This window comes from Poromitra crassiceps, assembly GCF_964638095.1.
Source record: "Poromitra crassiceps genome assembly, chromosome: 30".
Taxonomy (NCBI): Eukaryota; Metazoa; Chordata; class Actinopteri; order Beryciformes; family Melamphaidae; genus Poromitra; species Poromitra crassiceps.
Genome location: NC_139652.1, coordinates 10,354,588 through 10,371,223, shown reverse-complemented (window position 1 = coordinate 10,371,223; position 16,636 = coordinate 10,354,588). Strand labels below are relative to the sequence as shown.

The following is a 16,636-nucleotide window of genomic DNA, read 5'->3' as shown; positions in this document are numbered from 1 at the left end:
TGAAATATGCAATATGCAATATCCATTCAAAATGGGACAATATTATATGCTGCTCCAAGACTCCAGCGCCATCTTGTTTTTCATCCACTCATTATCCCGCCCTTAACATCTTATTATTATTATTAAAGAAAAACGAGACAGCCAGAAACTTAAGCTGTTAAGGACCATTCCCTCTAGGTGTAACCAAGCATTATTCCTCAAATCTGGCCAAACAAGTATGGGGTAAAAAAGCACGCAGGCGTTTCATGAGAGCTAAATGTGTGTTTTACTGGGCTGAAGGAACCACAGAAGACTGGAGAAGACATTAAGCAGTGCTAGTAAGGCTGTGAGTGGAAACTGGGCAGGCGAGCCTTCAGTAATGCTCTGGTATTGTTACAGTAACGTAGGGAGCCCTGCCACTCAGGGGGATTGGCTGATCTTTGAGGCTGTAACCTTGAGCCCATCCAAGGCCATTGGGTAGTGGTGTCCATTTTCCCCCCCAGAGAGCCCCCCCAGGAATACACAGCCATTGGCAGGTCTGCTATAGGCAGTGTTGGGGGTAACTCATTACAAAAGTAACATATTACATGTAATTATTACTTTTAGCAGTAACTCAGTAATATAACTTATTACTTATAGGATTTCAGTAATAATATACCAGTTACTTTGTCAAGTAACTCAAGTTACAAATTGAGTTACATTTTATTAAATCAAAGCACATATTTAAAAAAGATACAATCATTTCCTTATCAAACTTGTGTGTTTTTATGCAAATAACCACTATAGATGACAATAACAAAGGAAAAGAAGAAAATGTAGAATATTGGATGGTTTACACTGACTTCAAGGTGGTTGAAATTATTTTTGGTTGCGGGGCGGCGATGTCATTCTGCTGCTGCTGTTGTTTTGGTAAAAGTACCGTAATGCAAAAGTAGTGCAATCAGTAACGAGTTACTCTACACAGAAAGTAATATTGTAAAGTAACGTATTACTTTCAAATGAAAGTAACTAGTAATATGTAGTATATTACATTTTGAAAGTAACTTGCCCAACACTGGCTATAGGGGAGGCGAGGGGGAGCTACAAAGGGGCTTGCCAGGTCTGAGCGCCACCTTTTCGAGACGTCTCCCGACAGAGCCGGTGTTTTATTGGAGATATCTGGTTTCCTTTGACATGCCTGGCCTGCTCTGGCAGCTGGAGGAAACATTGTACACCTCCCCCCCCCCCCCCCCCCCCACCTTCCTTTTGTCTCAGAGTTGCCCCCACAAAGCTTGTAACTTGTCACTCCAGCGAGCACATTGGCTCCGTCTTTATTCAGCCTTGATATCATGTCTGGAAAAGACATTGTGGTCTACGTGTGGTTCTCAAACGTCTTTTGGCTTCAGTACCCCTCTCTCCCTTATTTCTGAATCCAACTTCCCCCCATTACCCGACTACAACATTTTGCTTCGAAATAATCGGCAAGAGAAAACTATAGCTATGATGTCATGAATGAATGATAACCCACCTTTTGAATAATATAACGTTACAAAACATTACAATGGAGTGAAAGAGTTGAAACTAGTGCCTCCTGAGCAGATTTATTTTAACGTTTCATTTATTTCCATGATTTATTCTTACATTTTCCATTTTCCCCTTTCTCTCAAGTACCCGCTGTAGTAGCTCCACGACGTAGCCCAGTTTGAGAACCACTGGTCTGTGGCATCTGTATCACAGCTGCCTTTTATGAGCCTTACCTAATGTAGTGATCATCCCTCCCTCTCTCACTGCGCAGGTGATGATCTGATGTCTCAGTTATCTTTAAGCTGACGCAGGCTCTTAGATGTTCCTCTTCCCTCCTGCTCACTATTTCTCTCTTTGTTCCAGGTTGGAGAGGCTGAAAGTGGAGCAGTGCAGCCTGCAGGAGGTCAACCACGTGGCCAACCACAGGCCACCACTGACACAACCTGAAATTCAGAACAACGAACGCAACCGCGAGGCGGACCGCGAACGGACCCCCACCCCGACCACCACCGCCACCGGCACCACCACCACCACCGGCACCACCGCTGCCGCCACGACGGCAGAGGAGGAGAGGAAGCAGTGGGACGCCGAGCGCTACGGCTTCCAGAAGGACGGAGCAGAGCGCGAGCGTCCACTCACCAAGATCAACAGCATCAAGCTGCAGCCGGCCCAGGCCGCAGCGCTCACCGCCAACATCAGCCCGCCACGGCACCCCGCCGAGACGGACGGCGCACACCACCGCAGCCCCCACCAGGTCAACGGAGCCGGGGGACAGAGTCCGGCCGAGCCGGTTGGAGTCCCCCCTCCTCCCCCCGCCCAGGAGCCAGAGCGCACCCTGAGTAGGACCAGCTCCATGCAGCAGTTGGAGCAGTGGGTCCGCACACACAGAGGACGCAGCCAGGATGAAGACACCAGGAGGTTGGTTGAAGCAAAATTCACATGCACACTCTTGTGAAACACCAAACCTCTTAATAAGCCTTCTTTCTCATGGTGAAACGGTGCAGTTGGAAGATTCACACAGGACTTTAGTGTTGACTTTGCCCAGTACACATTTTGTGATATGATCATGAATAGCAAAGACAGGAGAGAAACGGTGTAGGAATTTAGCCAGGGACGAGGGCAAAAATGCCCCCAAGAAATCTCAGAATGCCCATAAAAACAACCATGATGCAGGGGCAAAAATTGACCCCATTATTTTTGATAATTTTATTTTCATTCAGTTCGTTTAATTTCCATCTCTAACACACACTCAGCACCTGCAAGCTGGTTGCCAGAAAATGACAATGAAGAACACACACACGCGCACACACACACACACACACACACACACACACACACACACACACACACACACACACACACACACACACACACACACACACACACACACACACACACACACAGAGTGCTGTTGTTCACACTACGCTTTAGCAACTTTATGCAATAATATTTTTTTAAGTGCCCCCAATTTCTTTTAAATAGTGGGGTCAAAAGTTGCCACCAAAATATTTTTTAAATGTCCTACACTGGAGAGAAATACTACTCACAGTATTACATGAGGAACATACCTAAAACAAAATTTATTTTCGAGACGGTCATTTATTCAGTCTTCCCTAGAAAATCATATATGATATGTACAGTATATCCACCGTCATATGCATAGCAGTGTCTGCTAAATTTGCCACCATGTGCTTATGCACTCAGAGCTTCACATCACAACGTTTAAATCTTGAATGTGTACAGCAGTAAACAGATTTGAGGGTAAACAATAGCTGAGCGCAAGAGCTGCTGTCTGGCTGAAGAGAGGAGACTCAAGACCAACTTTAATTGGCTCAAAATAAGCTCTGTCTTGTGCTCTTTCTCTTACTCTTTCACTGTCTGTCTCTCTGCCTCTGTCTGCCTGTCTGTCTCTCTGTCTGCCTGCCTGTCTCTCTGTCTGCCTGTCTGTCTCTCTGTCTGCCTGTCTCTCTGTCTGTCTGTCTGTCTGTCTGCCTGCCTGTCTCTCTGTCTGCCTGTCTGTCTCTCTGTCTGTCTGTCTCTCTGCCTGTCTCTCTGTCTGCCTGCCTGTCTGTCTCTCTGTCTGTCTGCCTGCCTGTCTGTCTCTCTGTCTGCCTGTCTCTCTGTCTGTCTCTCTGTCTGCCTGTCTCTCTGTCTGCCTGTCGGTCTCTCTGTCTGCCTGTCTCTCTGTCTGTCTGCCTGTCTCTCTCTCTGTCTGCCTGCCTGTCTGTCTGTCTCTCTGTCTGTCTCTCTGTCTGCCTGTCTGTCTCTCTGTCTGTCTCTCTGTCTGCCTGTCTGTCTGTCTTGTCTGCCTGTCTCTCTGTCTGCCTGTCTGTCTCTCTGCCTTTGTCTGCCTGTCTCTCTGCCTCTGTCTGCCTGTCTCTCTGTCTGCCTGTCTCTCTGTCTGCCTGTCTGTCTCTGCCTGTCTGTCTCTCTGTCTGCCTGTCTGTCTCTGCCTCTGTCTGTCTCTCTGCCTGCCTGTCTGTCTCTGTCTGTCTGCCTGTCTCTCTGTCTGTCTCTCTGCCTGTCTGTCTCTCTGTCTCTCTGCCTCTCTGTCTGTCTGTCTCTCTGCATCTCTGTCCTTCTGTCTGTCTCTCCCCTCTGTCCTCTCTCCTTTCAGCTGTTTTAGCAGGCTCTGTTTGTCATTACTCCAACCCAATTCCCTGCCATGGTTGCATTATATGCCTGTCCTCTAGCGTGATGCTCAATTTCCATGGGGTTACATGGCCTTTTTTATGCTGCTGGGTTTCACAGACCAATGAATGTGCTGGCCAGGATCTGTAAGGGAGGAGTGCACTCACTTTGAACCAGCTGCGGAAGTAGAGCTGTTTAAAGTATTGTTGTGAAGTAGAACTGTTTAAAGTATTGTTGGGAAGTAGAGCTGTTTAAAGTATTGTTGTGAAGTAGAACTGTTTAAAGTATTGTTGTGAAGTAGAACTGTTTAAAGTATTGTTGTGAAGTAGAACTGTTTAAAGTATTGTTGTGAAGTAGAGCTGTTTAAAGTACTTGGCATCTCGCGCGTTACGCACACTCGATTCCTAGGCTAGACGCTGGCTCACGGCCTCTGGCTCACGGCCTCACTCGCCCTGCAGCTCACCCACTACGCGTCACATACGCATGCTTGGCCTGCAATAGCCTCACCCAGGAAGGATGACATCACTGATGACATCATCACTGATGACATCGCTGATGACATAATCACTGAACTTATAGCCTCAGCCAAGAAGGATGACATCACTGATGAGGTAATTGGGGCAATCACCTAATTAAAAAAATCCTGCTCGGTTAGGTCACCTGCACGGGTGCTTTTTACGCCCCCTGAAAGTTTCAGCCCCGATCGCACGTAAAAGCTGGCTCTGTTTAAAGTATTGTTGTGAACACAATACACACACACACACATACACACGCACACGCACATGCATGCACACGGATACTTCTCGTTCTTCTTCTCATGATACTGTATTATTGTCTGCTTTCTCCTCCTCCCCAGCATCATGTCATACCAGACTCTGCCCAGGAACATGCCCAGCCACCGGACACCCTTCATCCCTCAGTATGGTGATGGCTACCGCACCATGCCCAGGAACAGCATGGCCCAGCGGGACAGCATCTGCAGCATGAGCCCCTCCATGTACGACCAGGGCCTGGGGCCCCTGCCCAGCGACAAGCGGCGCTCCATGCGGGACGACACCCTGTGGCAGCTGTACGAGTGGCAGCAGAGGAACGCCTACGCCCGGCCGCCGGGCCTCTACGGCAACATGCCCGCCGGCCCCAAGACCATGATCAACCTGTCGGAGCACGCTGCGCCCCCCAGCCACTCCATCCCCCCCTCGCCCTCCCACGGCTCCCTGTCCATGTACGGCGGCTACTCGCCACTCCGCTCCTACAACATGAACAGCGCCCGCTCCGAGGTCTCCTCCCCCGTTTACCGCGGCGGGGACATGAGCTTTGACCGGCGGCACAGGCCACACCTCCCCAAGGTGAGTTCAGACAAACTCCTTTTGTGGTAACTCACAGGCCACACCTCCCCAAGGTGAGTTCAGACAAACTCCTTTTGTGGTAACTCACAGGCCACACCTCCCCAAGGTGAGTTCAGACAAACTCCTTTTGTGGTAACTCACAGGCCACACCTCCCCAAGGTGAGTTCAGACAAACTCCTTTTGTGGTAACTCACAGGCCACACCTCCCCAAGGTGAGTTCAGACAAACTCCTTTTGTGGTAACTCACAGGCCACACCTCCCCAAGGTGAGTTCAGACAAACTCCTTTTGTGGTAACTCACAGGCCACACCTCCCCAAGGTGAGTTCAGACAAACTCCTTTTGTGATAACTCACAGGCCACACCTCCCCAAGGTGAGTTCAGACAAACTCCTTTTGTGATAACTCACAGGCCACACCTCCACAAGGTGAGTTCAGACAAACTCCTTTGTGATAACTCACAGGCCACACCTCCCCAAGGTGAGTTCAGACAAACTCCTTTTGTGGTAACTCACAGGCCACACCTCCCCAAGGTGAGTTCAGACAAACTCCTTTTGTGATAACTCACAGGCCACACCTCCACAAGGTGAGTTCAGACAAACTCCTTTTGTGATAACTCACAGGCCACACCTCCCCAAGGTGAGTTCAGACAAACTCCTTTTGTGAGAACTCACAGGCCACACCTCCCCAAGGTGAGTTCAGACAAACTCCTTTTGTGGTAACTCACAGGCCACACCTCCCCAAGGTGAGTTCAGACAAACTCCTTTGTGATAACTCACAGGCCACACCTCCCCAAGGTGAGTTCAGACAAACTCATTTGTGATAACTCACCACACCGGGAAGCTCACTCAGAATCATGACTCTATATAGACATGCAGATTTTGATTGGTATTGGTCTCTGTTGTGCAGTATGCAGCCTACCCACCTGACAGGCGCTCCATGCCTAGAGGGTCCCCTGTCGAGACTATCACTGCTGACTGTCTACAAGGCAAAACGGTAAGCACCCCTCCCAGCCCCCACCCCCCTCTCTCTCACTCACTCACTCTCTCTCTCTCTCTCTCTCACTCTCTCTCTCACTCTCTCTCACTCTCTCTCTCACTCTCTCTCTCTCTCTCTCTCTCTCTCACTCTCTCTCTCACCCCCTCTCACTCTCTCTCTCTCTCACTCTCTCTCCATTGCTGCTCCTTGGTGTAGCTGCTCATATTTCTGTAGTACACCACCCTGTAATTTCATGCTTGGTTTCCGCACACTTTTCCATTGGAGTCTAATTGGGCTTCTTTGAAAGACAGGACACTTTTAATAATATCCCCCTCCCCCCCCACGATCTCTTTCTGTCCTTCATTTCCTTCCAAGAGCACATTGTGACAGAAACTTTAGTGACCGCTTTAGACACAACTCCCATGCATGTTCCAAGCAGGTAGCATTTAGGAGACTAGTGGAGACACTCACAGCTCACTAAGCCACATCAGGCTGTTCTGTCCCAGAGGCACACGGTGGTGTCATGGAAAGTGTGAAAGGGAGACGCTGTAATAAATGCTAGACTAATCCTCTGTGTTGATTGGACGTGTAGAAAGTGCATGCTGCTGCTGCTGCTGCTGCATCGGATAATCCCACTGTCCCCTGAGCTGCATGAAAACTCACTACCTCCTTACAGCAACGCTCCACCTATAAAGAAACCAGTACGACTGAATCTACTGTCCTGGTGTGTTCTATCCTCTCCTCTCCAACTCCCCCTGCGGCATGTCCTTGTTTCCTTGTGCCCGTGTCCCTCTCTCCCTCCCCCTCCCGATCTCCCTCCCTCCCTCCCTCTCTCTCTCCCTCCCTCCCTATCTCCCTCCCCCCTCCCTCCCTCCCACTCTCTCTCCCTCCCTCCCTTTCTCCCTCCCTCTCTCTCCCTCCCCTTCCCTCTCTCCCTCCCTCCCTCCCCCTCCCTCTCTCTCCCTACCTCCCTCTCTCCCTCCCCCTACCTCCATCCCCCTCTCTCTCCCCCCCCTCCCCTCCTCCCTCCCTCTCTCCCTCCTCCTACCTCCCCCTCCCTCCCCCTCTCCCTCTCTCCCTCCCTCCCTATCTCCCTCCCCCTCTCTCTCCCCCCCTCCCTCCCTCCCTCCCTCCCTCCCTCCTCCCTCCCCTGCAGCCGGAGGAGCTGACACTGCTGCTGATAAAGCTGCGGCGGCAGCAGGCAGAGCTAAACAGTATCCGGGAGCACACTGTAGCACAGCTTATGCAACTAAACATCGATGGCACCGGCCCACAGGTCAGGCCCTCAGAGGTCCCCCTGCAGGCGTGTGTGTGTATGTGCATGCCATCATTAGCCCGCTACCATCATCCATCTCCATCCCAAGGACTTGTCTTTTTTCCCCCTCACATGGCAGATTTGGGGGAGGACAGGTGTTGCGCTAGTTCTGCTGACAAAAGGCATTTCCGTCATCTAGGATTGTACTTTGGCTTGAAGTTGTGTATTCATCATCATACCTGCCTGGTGGATCAGCTACTTTGGGTGTCAACTTCCCCCAAAACACAAGTCGACTTCTTTTACAACTTGCATCAGACTATTCATTCAATAGCTCGTTACATTTGAGCTATTTCTTTAGTGAGTACAGTCGGTTGATTGAGGCATCTTATTCTCCTGAAGAATCCAGGCAGATTTTTTAGCTTGAAATGAAATGTCCAACTTGAAGCTATTGGCGATCTAAGCAGGCTTACCACACTGGTGTACGTAAATGTTAATTCGGGATTTTTGCTTTTTAAGTCTCCTCTAGGACTCTAAGAGGGATTTACTAGTGTCAGAACATTAACTGGCCGCATGTAAATACTTTAACACCATTATTTTTTGCTTCTTTACAATTTCATTTTCAATATCACCCATGGCCCCTGAAGTCATCATGTACCATCTGTTCAATGCAGTACAGGCAGACATGATTTCCTTGAGTTGACTGTGTGTACTGTACTGTAGTCTGTCTGGTGCAGTATAATGCTTTAACAATCTCTCAAATGTTTTGTTCTGCAACATTTCAACTTATTTTCACCAGGAACGAGGTCAAAACATTGCTGCCAAATCAACTGCATTCATGCTGCATCCGGGTGTCATTATGATTTGATTGCCTTGCTTTGTTTCTTGCCTGCGTCAGGGTTTTTTTTGTGTGTGTGTGTGTGTGTGTGTGTGTGTGTGTGCACGCAAAAGTGTCTATTTGGCACTTATGGAGGTCCAGTCTTCCATGTCCAATAGTCCACTCTTACACAGCATGTCTGGGACCTGACGCGTTTGCCTCACCTCGACTGGTCCTGCCTTCTTCCCTGCCGTGTGTGTGTGTGTGTGTGTGTGTGTGTGTGTGTGAGAGATTAAGAGAGGGAGAGAGAGAGATAATGACTTGCTCTCCTTTGCCTGACTCTTCCTCTTTGACTTTTCTCTCCTCTGCTCTCTGCTGCTGATGCTAGAGCGACATGCTCTCCCATCACCTCCAAAGGAACCTCATGTATTTGGACCACCAGGTGGGGTAATGATGCATGGACCTGTCTTACCTCCTGTCATTAACCACTTCTTTTCACGATTTGCTCTTCTTGTTTGACCTTTGGAGGTCAAGACTGTGGTTGAAAGCCCCCCCCCCCCCCCTCCTCTTTGATATCTAGCAAGGTTATCATTCATTAGTTTGAATTATACTTGGAAATGTGTCTGCTGCCTTTCACTGCTAATCGCAGGTAATCATCTAACAGCTTGATAGTATAACGTCTTTCTGATCCTATTCACCTTATGTTCATACGCGGGGGTGGGCCAAATTCTTCCGGGTTGTGTTGACACGTCCGGTGGTCACGGCGCGAAATACAATACCTAACCCTAACCCTAACCCTAACCCTAATACAATACCTAACCCTAACCCTAACCCTGTGGTCTGAGTGATACAAATGAAGTCGAAGAGGAAAAAGATGAGATCAACAAAAAGAAAACAACGAAATGGCCAGTTAACAGCAACACACTGAGAGACGTCCTTGTACAAAACACGTGCAAGCCACTTGTGTCTATAAGACCCGCAGACGTTAGCGTAATTCCCTTGAATGCGAGAATTAACGAGACAGTTACATGGCGTTGCATTCTTAGACATTGCCGTTTGCTTTTATTTTGTATGTTACATACAATTGGCTAAATTATTAGTTAATTCAGAGTTAGTCTCGCTGGCCAGCCTCCTCTCCCTTCCGTCCGAGCAGTCTGGCGCCACGGAAACAGGCAACAGGGATAAACCCTCTCCTGCTCTACAGCTGCTCTCCCACTGTTTCGGTGGCAGCCGGATGTCCGCTCCCGGCTTATTACAAGCTCTGTCATTGGCTCCGACCATGTCAATCAGAGCGGCTTCCGCTCCCTCCTCCCTGTGTGTCGCTGTAAATAGTGTCCTGCCGCCTCAGTGAAAACAACAACGCTAACTAGCTAGCAAGCTAACGGCAGAAACCTACATGCTAGCTCGTTGCTACACGCTGAAAACGGCAAGTTGGATTGTTGGAAACTATTTTCCAAGGGCACTGCCGCTAAGCGCCGCCCATTGCAATCCCACTATGGAGACCTGCGTCGCCAGACTCCTCGGATGGAAGGGAGAGGAGGCTGGCCAGTGAGACTAATTCAGAGTTACATGATATTGGAGCAGCTGGCGTTCTTTTTTTTTGCCGGAAGTCGTGACACAACCAGACAACCGGGTCAAATGGGCGTGGCTACATAAGGTGAATTTATAAGCATCTCTTTGGGGCGGCGTTGTTGCTGTTTTCACGCCTGTCCACTCTGGATGCAAGTGTGTGTTTGTGTCTCCTTTATATATATGAGAGAGAGAGAGAGAGAGAGAGAGATGTTGACAGTGTGGTCTGTTAAATGAAGCAGCACTATAAACTGACACCACGTTGCTCCTCTCCACATTGAACTAGATGAAGCAACATGAGCCGTTAATCGTCATGACTCACACTTTGATTGAGAACTCTGCCCCGAGGCCTCAACTTTACCAGCAAGTAAGGCCAGCCAACGTGTGTCCAACACTCCTCCTCTGGGTGTCCAGGTCCTCATGGCATCTCAAGATCAATCTCCACCAACACCTCTCTTCATCCATTGCTTTTGACTTGTCTCCTCTTCTTGTGGGAAGTCATACACCGCGTTGTGAGCGTTGTGGGCATGGCTTTACGTAACGAGTCGTATGATGATGATGTGTATGCGTCACGTCACTGTTAAATCCCTTCCTCACTGTCAGGTTTTTGTGTGTGCGGGCTGGAGACACTTTATTCCCTGGCCACTGCTCATTTAGAAAACACACGCTTTGGAGGTAGCTAAGCCTCGCCAACTAAATGAATGGCACAACGAGCAAAAGCTATGATTTTGGAAGTAGGCAAAGCCACTTGTCTTTACTCTAGTTTTCTCTTGTGCCTAAACTAGAGGCGGTTGCAGGGGTGTGATGCTTCGTAACCCCTGTGCAGAATGCCTTCCCTCTCGTTAGCCAAGACACCCGGAGTTGTTAGGAGGTCTCTAATTAGTGTGACTTAATTGTGTGTTGCCAGACTTGTCGCTCAGTTCATTAGCCAAGTACTTTTCCCCCCTTCCTGTGAAAAAATGAAGTGTCGTCCTATCAACAGACAGCAGGGGATCGTTTTAATGGCGTAATGTAGAGGAGGCTGATTTTCACTTTTAGCATCCCTCTTTTAGATAAAATATTCTTTAGATTATTCCAGGGGCGTATGCAGAAATTGAATTATAGGTGGGCCTGGATCAAATTGGGTGGGCCTGGATAGGAAGGGGTGCAGATGCCCGGCCAAAGGCCGGGCCCACTCGGGTGGCCGGCCGGCCGGCCGACCATCATTTCAAGTAGAATGATACCACCCAAGCAAGAATATTTCAAGTGTTTCAAGTGCTTTACTGAAATATTTGGACCATATAATGATAATACAATTATCTCAACCTTAAAAGGTTACATATAGGTGCCAAATGTTGCATACATGAATGCTTATACTTGTGTGTATACTGTTACTTTATACAGAAATTAGAACCACTGATCCATATACTGCTGTGAGTTTAAAAAATAACAACACTGAGGCTGCTTCAAGTTTGAACAAGACGCCCTCTGGTTTATTTATCCACAGAGAGAACAAAATTCCTAGATGTCATGAAGTTGTCATGCATTAGACTCTGGAGATGATGTGCCCTGCGTTTTTACAAAAGTAACAAAACCATTGGCTAGCAATGCAGCAGCAAGTTTGCCTCTAGAAAACAACCAATTAATTTTTTTTTTTTTTTTTTTTTTTTTTTTGGGTGGGCCAGGGCAAGAAGTGGGTGGGCCTGTGCCTACCCAGGCCCACCCGTAGATACGCCCCTGGATTATTCTTTATAATATTATTTAGATTAAATATTCCACCATCTTAAAGCAGATATCCATGCCAGCTTACAACACAGACACCAGCTACAATTCAGTCGGAGCTACGCAGTGTTGCCTTGTTTATTTGCATTCTTTAGGCGGGGTTTAAGGTTAAACAAACCGAACCTGTGATGTAGGACTCTGTGCTGCTATGGAGCTTTCTTGGTACACAGAGATCACTGCTTTCTAGGTGTACTCTCTCTCTTAACTGGTCCCTGTCTCCATTCCTCGCCCCACTCGCTCTTGTCATTGTGCTGATGGAGGGGATAAAGAGGGCCCAGCTCGCGCGTGTGACGATCATGTCTCTCTGGTGACGATTGCTGTGACATCACTGTGACATCACTGTGACATCACTGTGCCACTTTTGACGCCGCCTCTGGTTGGCGTAAAAGTGCTGCCGGCTGCCCACCCCCACCCCCTCCTCCACCTCATTGGCATACCAGCCCAGCAACACAGCTGCATCCCCACCTGTTCAGCTGCCAGAAGTCTGTCTAACCTCCTCCCCCACGTCCCTCTAGTCCACACCACACCACACCACACCACACTGAAGCTCCCTGAGCTGTGGGAGAGCCTGCATGATCTGTGTGGAATGCCACCTGCTTCACAGGTCCCACCAGCTTTAACTGTGCTTTTGTAGTTCAACTGAGCAAAAAAGCTCTTCAAAAGATCATTTGTGTCTGTGTGCAGGTTTGGATGTCAGACATATAGTATGTTTTTAGATGTAGAAGAGTGGGTGGTTGATGAAGCATTATTTGCATGAATGCATTGTCTGGAAACATGGAATCCAATGCAGTTGAAATAACCCCCCTCCTTTTAGCAGTGTGGCTTTTTATTACTTACAAATAAGTAGAGGAATATAATATACGAGTAAAGAAGGCTGTGTTTGCTTGGTGATCTGGAGCTACGTACATTAATTTATACAGTCCTAAAGGAGTATAGACTGGTTTAGACCAGGTCGTTTTTCAAATACAACTGCAGTGCAGTCTGACATTAGCAACATGCTAACTGCAGTGCAGTCTGACATTAGCAACATGTTAAGTGCAGTGCAGTCTGACATTAGCAACATGCTAACTGCAGTGCAGTCTGACATTAGCAACATGCTAACTGCAGTGCAGTCTGACATTAGCACCATGCTAAAGCAGTCATTAGAGCGGTCTGTATTTTGCAGGGAATAAAGTTCTCAGTCGCTATGATGGATTTCAGTCAATTGGAGTCAAATATGAAATGTGAAAAGTACAAAAATTAAAGCCCCTATGTATGTTATTTGACTTCAATTTCTGTATTGTATTGAGTTTGAATGAACGCTTTTATTTTGAAAAATTATATTTGACTTTATAAAAACAACAACCTATATTAATTGTGATTTATTATAGCCACTAATATATGTCTATGTTGGAACCTATAACATACTGACTCAGCCTGGAACACAATTCATGCATCATTACTGGCTGTTTGGGAACTTTAGAGTGAAATGAGTGTGATTATGTAGACTACTGCTACACACTGTCCGCCTTTTATTGACATGAAAACCTATGGGAAGCGACCGCACGGTGGGAACTTTAAAAAGCCTGAAATAGCGAAAATAGGCCTGATGATGTTGTTTTAATCCCTGATTTTTTTGGTCGCCTTAATCCCTGATTTTGGCCTGGTTTAAAGTACGGTAACTAAACTAAGACCTGTTTATCAAAAAAAATCTGAACATTATAAAGTATGTTAGAATTCTCTAAGGAGGTAGGTGGCTAGTTTGTCAATCTGGGATATTTTTTTTAAGTAATATTGCAGACACACACACACACACACACACACACACACACACACATACACACACACACACACACACACACACACACACACACACACACACTGAAGTTGAGAACAACACAACCGCTGGGCAGAACCAATGTCCTGATAGTGGAATTTAGTAAGCAAGATAGTTTTACATGGCTTCCCCGTGCACTGCCAATGGAAGCACTACATTGTGCTGATGGAGACAAATGATTGTGGATGTTGAAATGCGAGGCACCAGAACCATCAGAACAGAGCCTATGTTTAGTCTGGCTGCTCTCCCGACTGTTGGTTTGCTAACTTAGTTTGTCTGATTCAGTGGAAATAGGAGTTGCAACCCAAGGACAAGTGGCCTGGCTCTGTGAGGCAGCCTTGTCATGACACTGCATTCGATCTCCTGATTCTAATGTGTATGTGCATGCTTGGTGTCTGTTCTGACATGGTCCGTCTCTCTCCCCAGTTGGGCCCAGAGAACTACAGAGAGCATGCGTACATGTGCCGGCCGGAAGAGGTGGACATTGATGTAAGTCCATTGTTGCTCTGACTGTTTTTTATCACCTGATGCTCTCTTCAACTATAATATACCGTGTAGAACATAAAAATAAAAATAAATTACCCACTTTCAAAAAAAATGGGGGCATTTACGAAATTTGGTGTCACGTAAAAAAAGTAATTAGTGCATAAAGTTCAGGGTTGCCACGGGTCTAGAAAGTACTTAAAAGTGCTTGAATTTAGCCTACTGGAATCTCTGAGTTTCAGCCTCGTGCGCTCTGTCATCTCAAAATTCACCTGAAATCCACCTCATCAGTAGTGCTGGACCAAGCTTGATACACTTTCCTCCTATCTACAGTATCACTCTCTGTGTAGGCTACAAGTATACAGAGGTTTACTGATCGCTGAGCTGTCATTGGCTGTTGTGCTCTCTCGTAGGCGTTCAAATATGCGGCTGGTCTCCTAAAGGGAACTGGCGGTGGATATATTTTAGTTTTAATCTCTTTTTTCCCAGGCTTTATTGCTTGAAAACAGCTTGAAAATCCTTGAAATGTATCGGTACAAAACAGTGGCAACCCTGAATTTGCTAAAGTGTAGTGTGAACAACAGTGCTGTCTGTTGTGTGTGAGTGTGTTCTTCATCGTCTTCTTCGGGCAAACAGCTTGCAGGTGCCGAGTGTGTGATAGAGATTGAAGTGGAAATGAAATTAATTTCATGTAAATAAAATCATCCAAATCTTGGGGGCAATACGCCTATTTCACATGCAGCCAAAGCAGCCATTTTGTGTCGAAAATGCAGGAAGTAACACAATATAAAAATTCAAGCTCCTGCTGTTGATATAATTGGATATACAGTTTATCGTGTAATCGTGTTACTTCCTGCATTTTCGACACAAAATGGCTGCTTTGGGTGTAATGTGAAACAGGCGTATTGTCGGCCCTCAGTCACGGTTTTTAGGGGCATTCTGGGAATTTTTTTTAGGCATTTTTGCCCTTGGCCCTTGCTAATTTCCTACACTGACTATATATACTTGACAGTATACTGCTCTTCTGTTGTGATCCCTTAGAAGGAAGCTGAAGAAACAGGTATGCTGGTACAGTATTTTGATCCTAAGGTCTCTCTATTCTGTCCTCTTCAGGCCAAACTGAGCAGGTTGTGTGAGCAGGGGAAGGTAGTGGGCACGCAGGAGGACAAACTTCAGCAGCTGCACAGAGAGAAGGTAACCCAACACCACTGCATCTCACAGCATCAGCACTTTGCTTTCAAAAATCACTGCTCTAGTTACATACAAAGAGGCGGGGCTAAGTGGAAAAATGAGAAGGGGAAAACAACCACGTGTGTGTGGTACATGCTCCTCCCTACTGGTTCATTCCCATCCAAACCACTTCCATTTAAATTGTTGGTAAGGCCAAATATAGCTTGAGTTTAGTTTATGGCCACAAATGATCAAAACACTGGAAAAGAAGAGAGGAAAATTACAAACTGAAAAGTAACATCTATGTTGTACGTATTCTCGTTTGTTAGGAGTAAGCATACGGAAAAAAGACTGCATTGCTAAACTTGCTAGCAATGATGTCTTTTGTTGTTCCCTGCAAATATATGGATGGCTGGTTATCGCTGTACTTTTAACATAATCCATTATTGCAGTCACTGAAGTTAGTGGTAATGATGACATTGTGTGTGTATGTGTGCGCGCGTTGTGTACGTGTGTGTGTGATGTGTACTTAATGTGTGTTTCTCCAGCACACCCTGGAGACGGCACTGCTCTCAGCCAGTCAGGAGATAGAGATAGGCTCTGATAACCCGGCTGCCATGCAGAGTGTCATCCAGCAGAGGGACGTACTGCAGAGTGGCCTGCTCAGCACCTGCAGAGAACTCTCCAGAGTCACCACTGTGAGAGACACTCACTCACTCACTCACACACACACACACACACACACACACACACTCTCACAAACACACTCTACCGTAGTTCTCTTTCTTCTGACAGTCTAGGGAAAGCAGAGCTGGTGTGCATGTTGATATGACAATGCGATTCACGTGTCTACATGCAGTTGTTTATATGTTGATGTGTTCCTCTGTCCCCCACCAGGAGTTGGAGCGGTCATGGCGTGAGTATGACAAGCTGGAAGGAGATGTGACTCTGGCCAAGAACAACCTGCTGGAGCAGCTAGAAGGCCTGGGAAGCCCTCAGGTAGGATCAGTCACAACACTAACGATGATGGTCTGTCTTTGCTTGAAGTACATAGAGTTTCAAAGTAAGCAGGAAATGCAGAAGAGATGAAGATGAACATCCAGTCCAGTCAACCTTTTATTTTCCGGCACGCATTTGGGAGGAATTTGAGTCAATTTGTTGGCTCTAATGCTTTAAAGCAGCTACGAGCAAGATTTTCGATTGTTATTAAACAGTCTAAATTTAACATCTTACCTCTAATAGTAGACGAGACCAACGCAGAGTAGTCCCGCTTGAAGGCCGAGTGAATTGGCCAGTGTTGTCTTGATGATTAGTCTGTCTGCAGCCGGGGCAGAT

General features: G+C 47.1%; 1 protein-coding gene across 1 annotated transcript in view; it reads left to right on the top strand.

The window, feature by feature from the left end:
• The window catches only part of LOC310800318 (pleckstrin homology domain-containing family A member 5-like), a gene marked incomplete at its 5' end in the record, with an annotated part of 142,560 nt that overhangs the window by 109,952 nt on the left and 15,972 nt on the right, over window positions 1-16,636 (top strand). Inside the window, 10 exons of the mRNA XM_083662908.1 lie at window positions 1,846-2,400; window positions 4,970-5,459; window positions 6,365-6,451; window positions 7,590-7,709; window positions 8,891-8,944; window positions 10,358-10,438; window positions 14,075-14,137; window positions 15,245-15,325; window positions 15,850-15,999; window positions 16,199-16,300. Coding sequence (XP_083519034.1) covers window positions 1,846-2,400; window positions 4,970-5,459; window positions 6,365-6,451; window positions 7,590-7,709; window positions 8,891-8,944; window positions 10,358-10,438; window positions 14,075-14,137; window positions 15,245-15,325; window positions 15,850-15,999; window positions 16,199-16,300 — 1,783 coding nt within the window. The remainder of the gene's footprint in view (window positions 1-1,845; window positions 2,401-4,969; window positions 5,460-6,364; window positions 6,452-7,589; window positions 7,710-8,890; window positions 8,945-10,357; window positions 10,439-14,074; window positions 14,138-15,244; window positions 15,326-15,849; window positions 16,000-16,198; window positions 16,301-16,636) is intronic.